The sequence below is a fragment of the Ahaetulla prasina genome, chromosome 7 (genome assembly GCF_028640845.1).
Source record: "Ahaetulla prasina isolate Xishuangbanna chromosome 7, ASM2864084v1, whole genome shotgun sequence".
Taxonomy (NCBI): Eukaryota; Metazoa; Chordata; class Lepidosauria; order Squamata; family Colubridae; genus Ahaetulla; species Ahaetulla prasina.
Genome location: NC_080545.1, coordinates 37,125,665 through 37,141,236, shown reverse-complemented (window position 1 = coordinate 37,141,236; position 15,572 = coordinate 37,125,665). Strand labels below are relative to the sequence as shown.

General features: G+C 40.8%; 1 protein-coding gene across 8 annotated transcripts in view; it reads right to left on the bottom strand.

Annotated features, from left to right (window-relative positions):
• The window catches only part of IMMP2L (inner mitochondrial membrane peptidase subunit 2), a 530,240-nt gene that overhangs the window by 61,873 nt on the left and 452,795 nt on the right, over nt 1-15,572 (bottom strand). For all 8 annotated transcript variants that reach the window (XM_058190784.1, XM_058190782.1, XM_058190781.1 and 5 more), the window contains one exon: nt 6,442-6,544. In XM_058190784.1, coding sequence (XP_058046767.1) covers nt 6,442-6,544 — 103 coding nt within the window. The remainder of the gene's footprint in view (nt 1-6,441; nt 6,545-15,572) is intronic.

Sequence of the window (15,572 nt, the reverse complement as noted above, 5' to 3'; positions counted from 1 at the left end):
ACGGAAACTTGGTGGGATGAAACCCATAAAAGGAACATACAGCTAGAGGGATATAAATTATTTAAAAGAAATAGACCAAATAAAAGAGGAGGTGGAGTTGCACTATATATAAGAAATAACTACATCTTTACAGAAATAGAGCACAAAAATGATAAAAATTATCTTGAATGCATTTGGGTCAATATTAAAGGGTGGGAAAATGATATTGCCATAGGTCTATACTATAGGCCACCCAACCAAACAGAGGACGTAGATGAAATTTTTGCTAGTCAGCTAACTAAGGTATATAGGAAGCACATTACAGTAGTAATGGGGGATTTTAACTACCCTGACATCAACTGGGAGACAAACTCTGCACCAAGTGGAAAATCCAACAGGTTCCTAACAAACCTAGCAGACAACTTTGTTTCCCAAAAAGTAGAGAAGGGAACAAGAGGATCAGCCATATTGAACTTAATTCTCACTAACAGAGATGAAATGATAGGTGTTGATAGCTATAGGAATCTTGGGGGCAAGTGATGACGCAATATTGGAATTCAACATTCAACAGAATTCAACAAACACAAGTAGAACAAAGTCAAACTAGAGTCTTGGACTTTAAGAGAGCTAATTTCAGTAAACTTAGAGAGAGCTTGAGAAGGATTCCATGGATGAGAATCCTCAAGGGGAAAACAACTCAAAAAGCTTGGGAAATTTTGAAAAGCCCAGTCTAACACAATACCAATGAAGAAGAAAAATAATAGATCTCAAAAGAAACCAGCATGGATGCATAAAGAACTTTCTGACAAATTGAAACACAAAAAGGACAAGTACAAAAAATGAAAAGAGGGGCAAATAACTAAGGCAGAATATCAGCAAATAGCCCAAGCCTGTAAAGATGAAGTGAGGAAAGCTAAGGCTCACAATGAACAAAGGCTTGCGACAAAAGTAAAAAATAACAAAAAAGCTTCTTCCAACATGTTAAAAACAAGAAAAAAGTCAAGGAAACAATTGGCCCATTGCTGGGAGAAAGTGGCAAGAAGGTGACAAGCAACAGGGAGAAAGCAGATCTACTTAACTCATTTTTTGCATCTGTCTTTACACAAAAGGAAAAAACAATCTAGCCTATCAAAAACAGCACCACAAAAAACGGATTAGGAACACAAGTTAAAATAGGGAAGAAAATGGTAAGTAAACACCTGTCTACCCTAGACGAGGTCAAATCACCAGGACCGGATGGATTACACCCCAAGGTTCTGAAGGAACTGGCAGATGAGATCTCAGAACCACTGAACTATATCTTTCAAAGATCCTGGAGCACAGGGGAATTGCCAGAGGACTGGAAAAGAACTGATGTAGTTCCCATCTTCAAAAAATGGGGAAAAAAAACAGATCCAGGAAACTACAGACCTATCAGCCTGACCTCAATACCGGGGAAGATTCTGGAAAAGATAATCAACCAATGAATCACCAAATACCTAGAAGCAAACAAAGTAATAACCAAAAGCCAACATGGATTTGTCAAAAACAGATGATGCCAGACTAATCTTATTGCATTCTTTGACAAAGTGACAAAATTAGTGGACCAGTGGAATGCTGTCAATATAATTTACTTGGACTTCAGTAAAGCATTTGATAAAGTAGTAGACCATAATCTACTAGTAGAGAAAGTAGAAAAATGTGGGTTAGACAACACCACCACCAGATGGATTCATAACTGGCTGACCAACTGCACTCAACGTGTAGTCCTCAATGGAACTAAATCCACATGGAGGGAAGTATGCAGTAGAGTACCCCAAGGCTCTGTTTTAGGCCAGTACTCTTCAACATCTTCATCAATTACTTGGACGAGGGGATAGATGGGGAACTCATCAAATTTGCAGATGACACCAAGCTGGCAAGAATAGCCAACACTCCAGAAGATAGGCTCAAGATACAGAAGGATCTTGACATACTTGAACATTGGGCGCTATCTAACAAAATGAAATTCAACAGTGAAAAAAATAAGGTTCTACATTTAGGCAAAAAAACCAAAATGCACAGGTACCGTATATGTGGTACCTTGCTCAATAGTAGTAACTGTGAGAAGGATCTTGGAGTCCTAGTGGACAACCATTTAGATATGAGCCAGCCGTGTGCAGCAGCTGCCAAAAAAGCAACACAGTTCTGGACTGCATAAACAGAGGGATAGAATCAAGATCACATGAAGTGTTAATACCACTTTATAATGCCTTGGTAAGGCCACACTTGGAATATTACATTCAGTTTTGGTCCCCATGAGGTAAAAAAGATGTTGAGACTCTAGAAAGAGTGCAGAGAAGAGCAACAAAGATGATTAGGGGACTGGAAGCTAAAACATATAAAGAACGATTGCAGGAACTGGATATTTCTAGTTTAATGAAAAGAAGAATTAGGGGAGACATGATAGCAGTGTTCCAATATCTCGGGGGTTGCCACAAAGAAGAGGGAGTCAAAGTATTCTCCAAAGCACCTGAGGGTAGAACAAGAAGCAATGGGTGGAAACTAATCAAGGAGAGAAGCAACTTAGAACTAAGGAGAAACTTCCTGACAGGACAATTAATAAGTGGAACAACTTGGCTGCAGAAGTTGTGAATGCTCCAACGCTGGAAATCTTTAAGAAAATGTTGGATAACCATTTGTCTGAAATGGTGTAGACAGTGGTTGGATTCAAGTCATTTAACAACTGGTTCTCTGCCCTGATGGTTTCTTCCAACAACCCGTTTGCCAAACTGCTCAGAAAGTTAACAACCGGTTCTCCCGAAGTGGTGCGAACTGGCTGAATCCCACCACTGGGTGTAGGATTTCCTGCCTGGCAGGGGGTTGGACTTCCTCCTCCTCCTCCTCCTCCTCTTCCTCTTCTTCTTCTTATTGTAACAATAAAGCTATCAGAATTATCAGAAAAAGGTAAAAAAGAGGATACGACTATACATATGATTCAAATTAATAATCTATATATGTAAGCAAGTAAATAAAGTCAAAACTTTAAACTACTCAATTGGTTAATATATATCTAGAATTAATTCTATTTATAGATCTAAAAGTTTCCAAATTAATAAAATAATAAATAACTAAATACAAATATCAATATATTATATTTCTCACATCTTACCCTACAAAGTTTATAAATATTATTGATTCATAGATGCTTAGATTTCCACTACTATATATATATAAACTAAACAGATATTTTAAATCCTCTTAAATACTTTAGAGTTAGTCCATAGAAAGTAACAAGTGAAAAATATGCCTTAGATATAGAGTTCCATGAATTGGTCCTAGGTATATGTGAATCCTTATATCTTCACCCAATTTTAGATCTCTTTATTTCTCCTGGGTCTTCAGTGCCTCGAATGTAAAGTTATTGTCTTTCTCTGTCTTTGATTAATCTTAGATTAGTCTGGTCCCTCAGACCCAAATTTCAAGAAGTTCTGTTACAGCAATAAAATCCTTCTCCACTGTCACACTCAGGTACTCAAGCCTCTCTTGCAATCATGGCAGTCCATTGTCTGCTCTCCCCACTTCCTCCATTTCTTCCTGTCACTCTGGGCTGTCTGCTCTCTGTTCTTGTTCACTCTCCCACTTATTCAGAGTCCCCTGTCTTGCTGCAAAATCGCTCTTTAAACTGCTTAGTCCTTCCTTAGTCCTTCTTCTTTGTCACTTTGTCACCTTCTTCTTTGTCACTTTCCATACTTCCACCTCTCACAATACTTGACAACACAGTATCAACAGTAGAAACCTTCAAATTTCTGGGTTCTATCATATCGCAAGATCTCAAATGGACAGCTAACATCAAAAACATCATTAAAAAAGGACAACAAAGAATGTTCTTTCTGCGCCAACTCAGTAAGCTCAAACTGCCCAAGGAGCTGCTGATCCAATTCTACAGAGGAATTATTGAGTCTGTCATTTGCACCTCTATAACTGTCTGGTTCGGTTCTGCAACCCAACAAGAAAAACACAGACTTCAGAGGATAATTAGAACTGCAGAAAAAATAATTGCTACCAACTTGCCTTCCATTGAGGACCTGTATACTGCACGAATCAAGAAGAGGGCCGTGAAAATATTTGCAGATCCCTCGCATCCTGGACATAAACTGTTTCAACTCCTACCCTCAAAACGACGCTATAGAGCACTGCACACCAGAACAACTAGACACAAGAACAGTTTTTTCCCGAAGGCCATCACTCTGCTAAACAAATAATTCCCTCAACACTGTCAGACTATTTACTGAATCTGCACTACTATTAATCGTTTCATAGTTCCCATCACCAATCTCTTTCCACTTATGACTGTATGACTATAACTTGTTGCTGGCAATCCTTATGATTTATATTGCTATATTGATCATCAATTGTGTTGTAAATGTTGTACCTTGATGAACGTATCTTTTCTTTTATGTACACTGAGAGCATATGCACTAAGACATATTCCTTGTGTGTCCAATCACACTTGGCCAATAAAAATTCTATTCTATTCTATTCTTATTCTATTCTTTAACAGTTAGATATATTATGCTGAATCACTGCTCCTCCTGCCCAGTCACCGCCCAATCTCTCCACTGGAGTTCTCTTCTAACCAAACAGCCAGGACTCACTTTTCCAAATGATTGTAAGCCTTGCGATTCTCGGAATACTCAGTCCGCTCAAATGTCACAGTCTGTTATCAAAATCTTCGCTTCCCTATACTTTCTGGATCATCCCAGTCTCGGGTCCACCATAACACGATGGCAGACACTTTCACGTTGGATTGACAGGGGCATCCTTCTCAGTAGCGGGTGATTGCCTTTCACTTTCGCTGTCCTCTGGATTTCCCCTCTAATCCACAAAGCCCTCCAGGCTCTTTGAGCCCTGAAGGGTCCCCAAAACTGGGATATTTGGGGTTTAGGAACAGAGCCCACACTGCTACAATGAAGCCACCAGAAGCTCTCTATTCCTCCTCATGTTAAAGCAATGTTTTAAATAATCTCTCTCTCTCTCTCTCTCTCTCTCTCTCTCTCTCTCGTGCCCTACTTTCCTCCCCAACCCTGCACTACTTTTACTTCTACACAAATACATTCAATGTACAAAAAAAATCCATATTCTGCTTTTAGACACGAAATTTAGTTTGATTGCATCTTAATCTTTATGAGTAATCGTGCCTGATTTTAAGCTCCTTGGTAGAAGGTGAGATCTTCAAAACATAACTTGTAGACCAGCATATTTGAATTCTTTTGCCACATATAATTAACCTGTGATTTGAGGAAGTCTTTATATTGCTGATAAGGACAAAAGAAGTTCTTTAAAACAAAGAATGACCAAATGGTGTAAATCAGAGTTCCCCAACCTTTCCAGCTTTGTAGACTGGGGGGTGGGGGAGGGGGCAAGGGTTCAGCGCAAGCGATGGGCAAACATGTCTCCATAGCTCCATGTGTGCAAGTGGTGGACACATGTGCCTGGTGCTCGTGCAAATGCAGCATGCCTGCATATGCTTGCCTGCTGCTCATGCAAGTGGGGATGTGCACATGAGCGCACATGCGCTTGCCCATTATTTCTGCGGCCTGGTTTCAAACAGTAGTTGGGCCACAGCCTAGGGGTTGGGCACCTCTGGTGTAAATAATTGCAAAAAGCAATGATGCTTTTGAAGATTAGCTTGAAGATTAGATGTAATTTAGAAAGTAATATTTGTCAGTGATTTATAACCTTTTTTGAAGTGCCCTTTAGGGATCATTTGTTTCTTTCTACCCTTGTTAGGATACTTCTTGCCCTTCACTTACCATCAAATGTTGTTCTCCCTTTGTTTCTTGTTCCCCTCCCAGTACCATTACCTCTTTCTAATGTTCATCTCACTTTTTTGTCATTATTTTTTCAGTTCAACAGATGGTTGGAAAGAAATTATGAAGATCCACTTCTCTTCTAAGGAAATTCTTCACTGCATCATATATTTTTCTTTTACACAAGTGCTTTCATTTTCATTTAACACTGTCACTCTCTTACCTCTATTCCACAAATAGTTGTCTAATATGCTTTATTAAATCCTCTTGGCTTTTCTGTGTCCTATTTAGCCCCTAGTTCACAGTTGGCACTAAATAAATGTCAAGCCTAAATAAGAATACACAATTTCCTAAGGCACTAATTATAGCCAAATGGAAAGAAGTATGATCAATAGCTTTGCCAAATGTAAGGGAAGCTATAGTTATTGCAAATGTTCGTTTGGAAGAGGAAGTTATGAGTCACACTCAGATCAAAGTAGGCTTTTCCTTTCCTTTAAAATATCAGTCATTAAAAGTTTCCTGTAACTCTCTGATGGGAGAAGCTGCTCCTAGCAATCTTTCTTAATACTCATAAAGAAGCTTAAATGGTGTACTCTTTTAAATTATTGTATATTGTATTGTTATACTGTAATAAAATATTATATATTTTATGACATGAACATAGTGTTTTGTACAATAATTATGTTCTTACCGGACCAAAAGCATTGCTGTCAAAGCTGTGCCCATGATGATCGCCTTCTACCCATATATGGCCATGTGGAATTTTCACATATTTCTTTTTATAGCCTATGGTTCTAAAGGCAAATGGAAATGAAAAGTTAGTTGTGTAAAAAAGCAAAACAAAAAGTCAACGCTTTGGCTACAGTCTTAGAATGTATTGATCCTTTATTTTTTGCATGCTGATCTCTTTTTTAATATAATAATATCAGAGTAGCCCTTTAATTTCTCTCAGCCCTCTGTCCTGTCCCCCTCCCCCCCAAATCCAGTTTGCAAATACAACCATACTAACTTGAAAACTCTCATTTTTATTTCTGAAAACCAAGCTACAGGATGCAGGATCCTCCATAGATTGTATTCTTTGCCATTAACTATGTTTGCTATGATATTTGGATGTTTTGTTAAAAAAAAAATGGAATACAATCGTTTCATATCCTGATAGGCTTACAATGCAGTCCTATATAAGCTTCCACAAAAGTAGTTTTTCTTCTCAATAAAGTTTTTAAAAAGGAGATATGAAGCCTCAGGAATATTATTCTAGTGATGACTAATCTTTTAATAATCTACTCATTTTCAAAGATAGGCAAGATGTAATCGGGGGAACCTTGTTAGGAGAGAAGAGTAACATTTGGGTGCAAGCTTATTGTGAATCAAAGCCTCAGCATGATATCAGGAAATACTTCTACCACAGTGACCACTATGTGAAAGAGACAGATCTGAAATCAGAGTAACCATATGGGACAATCTTGTTCCTTGAATCATGGTATTCTAATATTATGTTCCATAAAAAACACATAGCAGGGAGGAGAAAAATACAGGCAGTCCTCAATTTACAACAGTTCATTTAATGACCATTCAAAGTTGCAATGGCACTAAATAGGGACTTATGACCAGTGCATTGTGATAGTAAGTCGAGGACTACCTATATAAATCCCAATTTTATTAGTATAGAAACAGGTGCTTTGATAAAACTAGATGTTTAAAAGCTGGGGAAAGTTTTATACCAATCAATGTTCTAAGCTCATGGGAATAAATGTACAGCTGTGGATCCTAACTGTGGTTTGCATTCTCTTGCAGATAGAAATAAAAGAAAATTCATAATTTCTGATGAAATTGAAAAGGCTATCTAAGGAGGTTATTGGTAAAAGGTACAACTCCTGTACATATGTGAGCTCAATTCACTACCAAATCTATGAGAACCTCCCCCCCCCCGCCCACACACACATGTACTGCTTAAAGTGTCCTCACGAAAACATTCACAGCAAACTTCATTGAGCCTGAGTGGTGACAGGGAGAGGAATAAGATAGGAACCTGTGGCCCAGTAAAACAAAACTATTTCTATTAACTGACCACTTCTCAGAGATAGTATAGCTGCCATACGGACGTGGTAGGAAGAGATAAATAACAATAAGGTTACCCAGATGGGTTTATCAAAAATCCAACATCATATAGTAATTTACATTATGTCCACTTTCTCCTTTGTCTTTCCTTTGTAGTACTGTAAAGCAAAGGAATGCAAGCTATACTTCTGCCTCCCCACCTCCAAGATGCTCAGCAAAGTATCATACTTTGCTGGGAGCCCAGTGTATAGTATTTTATTATTTGCACACTAATAAAATTATGTTGTATTTTCAAAGTTATTTGGTTGGCGTACAAAAACCACAACGCTTGTTTTGTATTTGGCTGAAATTATAACAAGCTATCACAACAGGATAATGTTTATTATTTTTTTATTTTTTCATATTTCTGAACCATCCATCTCGCTCAAAGAGAGACATATACTGTCCTTCCTCCTTCCTTTATTTTTCAAGAAAAGGACTACATAATTAGGCAATCCACTCAATGCAAGATATGCCTAAGCTATTTGTCCTGTATATACCATGTTTTCCCCAAAATATGACCTATCCCGAAAGTAAGCCTTAACTTGGTTTTTACATGTGTACCCAATATTAGCCCTACCCCACAAAATAAGCCCTAATTAAGACCCTTCCCACTCCACGGTGCATGGGTAAAAATTAAGCTAGGATATGGATGGTGTGTGTATGTGTGTGGAGCTGACCTACTACTTACCTTCAGACAATTGCAGCCAGGCCCCGCACACCCAACATCTGCCTTGCCGGCCCATTTTTTCTTCAGCCGGCAAGGCCGGCAAGGCTTTCCTGAAGGCTCTGCAGCCAATAACAGAGCCAGGTCAATCTGGAGCTCTGTTATCAGCTGCAGAGGCCTTCAGGAAAGCCTTGCCGGCCTTGCCGGCCACGGAAGACGTTCCTGAAGGCCTCTGACAGCGAAAAGGAGGCCAGGGGTGACACGTGCAAGTAAGGCAAGTCAGTGGATGGCATACCCTACAAATAAGACCTGGTGCCTTTTGGGTGGCAAAAAAAATACAAGACAGGATCTTATTTTGGTGGAAACAGGGTATATGCTTGCACAATGAACAAAAAGCACATTTTGTTGAAAAAAACCTTGATTTTGCAATGGGAGTAAAATAAAATAATATAATAATACAATAATACAATAAAATAATATAATAAAATAATACAATAAAATAGAAATGAAATAAAATAAAATAATTCAATACAATATAATAATATAATATAATATAATATAAAACATAACCACTTACATGAATGAGAAGTTAAAATTTGCCAGAACATATTGGATATTGATTATTTTATTCTGATATTATAATTTTTTTAAAAAATATAGTAATTTTTGTCTTTGTTTATTTGCAGCAAAATTATAAAATCATTTGTGCATGCAGACTGACATGCAAATTTAAGAAATTTTCAGTTTCAAGAGTCCTGCTTTCTTGGGAAGATTGGAGAGGCAAGACCTTACACCATGGCAGAGTGGATGGTCTCATTCCACAACACTGACACACCAGAGCTTCGAAGCTTTGATTGATTCATGGTGGCCCTGCATAAGTGGTTTGAGGACTCACTTGTGCAATGTAAGGTCCAAACCCGCATCAAAACCATCAACCAGGGTCACAGAGGAATGGCTGTGTACATCTAAGAGTTCCGTGAGTTGGCAAGCTGGCTAGCTGACTGGCCGGAAGACATCCTAATACATGATGCACAATGATACATACAATATCTGCATCTCACAGGGAGCCCCCCGCACACTCCGCCAGTAATACATTCTAGCTGAAGAAGTAGAGATAGACCTGGCTATGTCCCATAGATTAAACAATTGTGGATCGCACCATTCTCTCCCTCTGGTGAAGGCAGAGGTCCCAAGAACACCTAGACGCAACCCAAACATTGATCTGCTGGATATTTCAAGTGTGGGAAGGAAGGGCACTGAGCCACCAACTGCCAACTCACCAAAATGACCCCAAAAACCAGTGGCAATGCTGGAAAAAATGTGGGAAAGACCACCCCAAGGCCCTGCAAAATGGTGTTAGAAGGAATAGAAGTCATTTAATTCTCCCCTCCTGGTTATGGAGAGCAAGGAACTCCAACCACCCAGGAAAGGAGAGACACCAACTGGCAATAATCCTCTGTTAAATCGCCCTGTAAACCCCATCACCATCTCAGTCGAGTGGAATGTACCATTGTTGGGTGCCCAAGGGAAGGTTTTGGCCTTACTGGACTTGGGTTGAGCCAGATACGTAGTGAGTAGTGGTAGAAAAATTGGGACTCAGACTCCAACAGTTGAAGGTGCCCATAGCATTTTATCAACTAGATGATAAGGGGTTAGGGGGGTGGGACTCTTGGGGCTTGTATAACTGAGAAAAGAATCCGGAAGTTTCAGTTTTGGAATTTCACTCATCATGTGCCAGTTTCATCATGCTAGTAAAGAACTTTGAAAGACAATGGCTTCAGAGGTTTTTTTTTTATGCAGAAGAGGTTTTTCTGGAACCTTGACATTATTCCAAAACTTTAAGATTCATAGTGATTCCAAAAATGTCAGAATCCATCATCCTGGGTTTGGCTTGGCTGGACAAATGGGAACCCACAATCAAATGGGAGGATGGATTCAGGAAAATTATATGGGCTTTCGGACCCATAGACCCAGTTCCCCCTACCAATAAAAACCTTATCCAGAATGACCATCAGGGGGAACCAATAGCCACAATATCCAACCCACCTCGTAATGATCCACGCATCCCTAAAGCATACATGGATTTAGCAGATGTTTTTAGCGAGGATGACTGTAACCTCCTACCCCCCCACCAACAAACTGATTGCGCAATTGAATTGCACCCAGGGGCAAAATTATCTAAACCCAAAATGTACTCAATGACGCTAGCCGAAATGTCTGAACTAAGGAAATACATTGACACTAACCTAGCCAGGGGGTTCATTGAACCGGCAAAATCACCGGTAGCCACGCCCGTGCTATTTAAACAAAAGAAAGATGGTTCGCTTAGATTGTGCAATGATTTCAAAAATATCAATGCGATTTGCATACAGAACACATACCCATGACCACTAATGCATGATTTGTTGAACCACTTAGCAAAAGGCAAAATTTTCACCAGATTGGATTTAAGGGAAGCCTATTACCGGGTCCGCATCAAGGAAGGTGATGAATGGAAAATGGCTTTCAACTGCCCCTTGGGCAGTTTCCAATACCGTGTCATGCCTTTTGGATGGGGGGCTCCAGGGGGCTCCAGCAGTTTTCATGCAACTAATTAATGAAACCCTGCACCCCCAACTCTACAATGGGGTTCTTGTCTACTTAGATGACATTCTTATCTACATGGACAATATCGAACAACACATCAAATTAGTCAGAAAAGTCCTTAAAAAACTCCTAGTGGCCAAACTATATGTGAAACTTTCCAAATGCGAATTCCATAAGGAATCCCTAGACTACCTAGATTACCGGATATCAAACAAAGGTATCGAAATGGACTCAGGAAAAGTGAAAGCAGTGTTGGATTGGCAACTGCCACACACACGTAAACAGCTTCAAAGTTTCCTGGGATTCGCAAATTTTTACTGCAAATTCATTCCTTCTTTTGCAGAAGAAGCTCTACCATTGACAGAATTGCTAAAAACTGGACCATCACCCATCAAACCCAAACCTAACCAACCCCTACTTTGGACAATGGACTGCCAATGGTCCTTTGAACACCTGAAACGCCTATTCTCGATGGAGCCAATTCTTCAACACCCGGATCCAAATAAACCTTTTGTGGTCCAAGCTGACGCAAGTGATGTAGTGGTAGTGGCTGTCTTATTGCAATGGAATACCAACAACAAACTTATGCCCTGAGCATACATTTCTAAAAAACTGACAGACACTGAACGCAGATGGGCAGTTTGAGAAAAGGAAGCCTTTGCAGTGCGGTGGGCACTCCTCTCCTGGAGACACTTCCTTGAAGGGGGGAAGGAACCGTTCAAAGTATGGATGGACCACAAAAACCTCGAATACTTAAAAACCCCTCAAAAACTTTCTCCCAAACAAAGTTCGATGGCCTCAGTTTTTCAAACGGTTCCATTTCACCCTCAAATACATCCTCAGCGACCAAAATCTACTAGCTGACGCCCTATCTAGGAAACCACAATTTGACAGTCAATGTGAAGAGGTAGTACATGCGATGATTCCCGATAGCGAACCAGCCAACCAAGCACTTACTCGACCATGATCATGCCTTGGTGCTAACATCCCACCAAATAAACTACTAGCGGAATTAAAATCAGCACTCGCTGACGATGCTTGGTTTAAAGAAAACTTGATGGACCTCACTTTAAGCGATGGACTACCCTGGAAGGGAACCAAGATTTATGTACCCGTTGCTATGCGGCTGGTTGTACTACAGAGAAGCCATGACTCTCGCCTAGGAGGTCACTTCGGGTTTTTGAAAACTCTCCACTTGGCTAGAAGGTAATTCTGGTGGCCAAAGATGAAATCAGATGTTGAAGACTATGTGCGGAGCTGTGTCACCTGTGCCACAATGAAATCCAGACCAGGGAACCCCCCCGGACTCCTACAAACCATGGCCAAACCCACGAGACCCTGGGAGGATATTGCCATGGATTTCATTGTTGAACTCGCACCTAGTGGGGGAAATACAGTGATATGGACCATGGTGGATTTGTTCTCTAAACAGGCCCACTTCACCGCGTGTAGCGGATTACCATCGGCGAGAAAATTAGCAAATCTCTTCGTGAAACACATCTACAGACTACATGGAGTTCCTAAAAGGATAATATCCGACATGGGTGTTCAATTCATGGCCAAGTTCTGGTGGGAATTCCTACAGTCCATTGGGTCATCTCAAGGACTTAGTTCTGGGTTCCATCCTGAAACCAATGGCGCGGCTGAGAAATTGAACTCAGTGGTGGAACAATACATACGATGTTATGTAAATTACCAACAAGAGAACTGGTCAGATTTGTTGGCATTTGCAGAGGTCGCATATAATAATGCTGTACACAGCACCACGGGGTTAACTCCTTTTCAGCTAACCACCGGCATGGACTTCGTTCCAATGCCTGAACTCCCCGTACAACCCCCCACTTCCATTTCCCTAACGGACTGGATGAATTCGTTGAAAAAAGGTTGGGAAAATACAAAAATGGCCTTAGCTGTAGCAGCTCAAAAATATAAAGCCCAAGCTGACAAACACCGTTCCCTTCAACCCCCTTTTCGCATTGGGGATAAAGTTTTTTTATCTACTAAGTATCTGAGGTTGAGAATACCAAGCAAAAAATTCGGTCCAAAATTTTTGGGCCCTTTCCCCATTGTAAAGATTATTAATCCCATAACCATCCAACTTAAACTCCCTCGAATATTGGGAAAAATACACCCGGTATTCCATAGCAGTTTATTAAAACCTGCTAGACAATCTGGACTGAGACCCCTACCTCCCGTCCCCCCACCACACTTGATAATCCAAGGTGAAACCCACTATGAGATCAAGAAAATCCTTGACTCTAGAGTATACAGAGGTCAATTACAATATTTAGTCCACTGGAAAGGATACCCATTATCGGAATCTACTTGGGTCAAAAGTTGGAAAGTAAATGCTGACAATTTGATTAAACAATTTCACGACACTTTCCCTGGCAAACCTAAAAAACCTCTCGGAGGGGGTAGAGGGGGTTAGAAGGGTACGTGTGGAACACCAACACTCTTCTTTATTAATTCTTTGTTTTCTTTCCTAGGATATAGCTTCTTTTGCAAGAGGGGACACCTGTCAGGCCTGGAAACCATACTAGGCCGTAGGTTTCCAGATGCTGCCACATTTCTCCCCTGAGGAGAAGAAGGGGGGTGATGGGTATGGTTACATTCTTCAAGCGGTCAAGGTCAGATTGTGTTCGCATCTGCAGAAGGAGCGGCAAGAAGAGGTTTCGAATAAAGTGGAAGAACGTTGGACCATGTGACCAGCAAAGGGGTTAGGGGGGTGGGACTCTTGGGGTTTGTATAACTGAGAAAAGAATCCGGAAGTTTCAGTTTTGGAATTTCACTCATCGTGTGCCAGTTTCCTCATGCTAGTAAAGAACTTTGAAAGACAATGGCTTCAGAGGGTTTTTTTTTATGCAGAAGAGGTTTTTCTGGAACCTTGACAAACACGTCCTCCCAGTTTAAGAGTCCAATCTTCTGTATTTTTAGAAATTTATTGTTTTTCTCTCTTTAGGTCTTTTCCTTCTGGTCTGGTATCTTTCTCAGAATGCTTAATCACCGCTTTAACAAACAATTCTGAGCAAATAGTTCTAAATTGTTCCTTGCGGTTAGGTTTTAAGTAAAAAGGAATCCTCTCCCCCAGTTCTAGTAACTGTTCACCTACTTCGCTCCAGCACCAGCCTTAGTTGTTCCTCGGTTGTCCCAGCTTCGTGGCAGCCACAACTACCTCTTCTCCTTCCCATGGCTGACAGGGAAAAAGAACCCTGGGTCAGACAGGAGAGTTGTGACTCTCTGCGACCTCACAGGGCACCCCTCTTTGCTTCACTGCCCCTACAGGGCGGCTTTGGCTCCTTTCGAAGTCCACCAATGGGGAGAACTTGGCACAGGAGCACAGAGACCTGCTCCTCATGTCCAATCTCACCGCGACATTAACCAGAAGCCAGAAACTCAGGAGACCCTGAGTTTTATTGACGCTCCAGGGATGGAGAGACATCTCCTGTTGGGGCTGGCATAGCTCCAGAAATGGAATCCCTATTTAACCTGGCAAAAGATACTATTAAAAATCTGGAAGGGGGAGCCTGAGAATTAAAGGCTTCTCCTCGGAATGCCAGCAGCAAACCCATGTGGGTGGTGCTGGAATTAACTGCAGTGGCACAAAATCAACTAAGGTGGGATCCAAAAATCTTCAGGGAATATTGGGACCTAAAGGATGTTTTTAGTGAGAAGGCATCCAACCTGCTCCCAACTACATCAGCTGGCTGACTGTGGCATTAAGATTCTCCCCGGGGCTAAGCTACCAAAACCCAAGCTGTATTCCATGACCCTCTGAGAGCTGGAGGAGCTTTGCACATTCATAGATAAAAACCTGCAACACGGTTTCATTCAGTTGACCTTGGGTAATCACACTGGTCCTATTCCGAGAGAAAAAAAGATGGCTCTCTATGCCTGGGCTACCATGGGCTTAACATGGTGTGCATGGAGAAGGTATACCATCTACCATTCATGAAGGACATGCTAGTCCACTTAGCCAAGAGAAAAACTTACGCAAAGCATACTACTGAGTCAGAATTAAGGAGGGAGATGAGTGGAAAACAGTTTCAACTACCCCCTGGGGTGTTTCCAATTCTGAGTGTTACCGTTCAGACTGCAAGAAGCACCTGCCATGTTCATGCATCTAATAAACAAAGTCCTGCATGAACACCTAGACAAAGGGGTGCTTGTGTATTTAGACGACATTCCGATCTATTCCAAAATGGAGGACAGGCATGTCAAGCTCATACGAACTGTATTAAAGAAGTTACGGCAGCCAAGCTGTATACTAAACTCTAAAAGTTTCATAAAGACAAAATTGAATACTTGGGATACCGAATCTTTCAGGAGGAGGTGGAAATGGACCCAGGAAAAGTGAAGGCAGTTCTGGAATGGGCCCCCCTCATACAAGGAAGCAAGTCCAAAGTTTCTTAGGGTTTGCAAATTGTTGTTCTTGGTTGCGACCCCATGGACAATGTTCCTCCAAGCCTTCC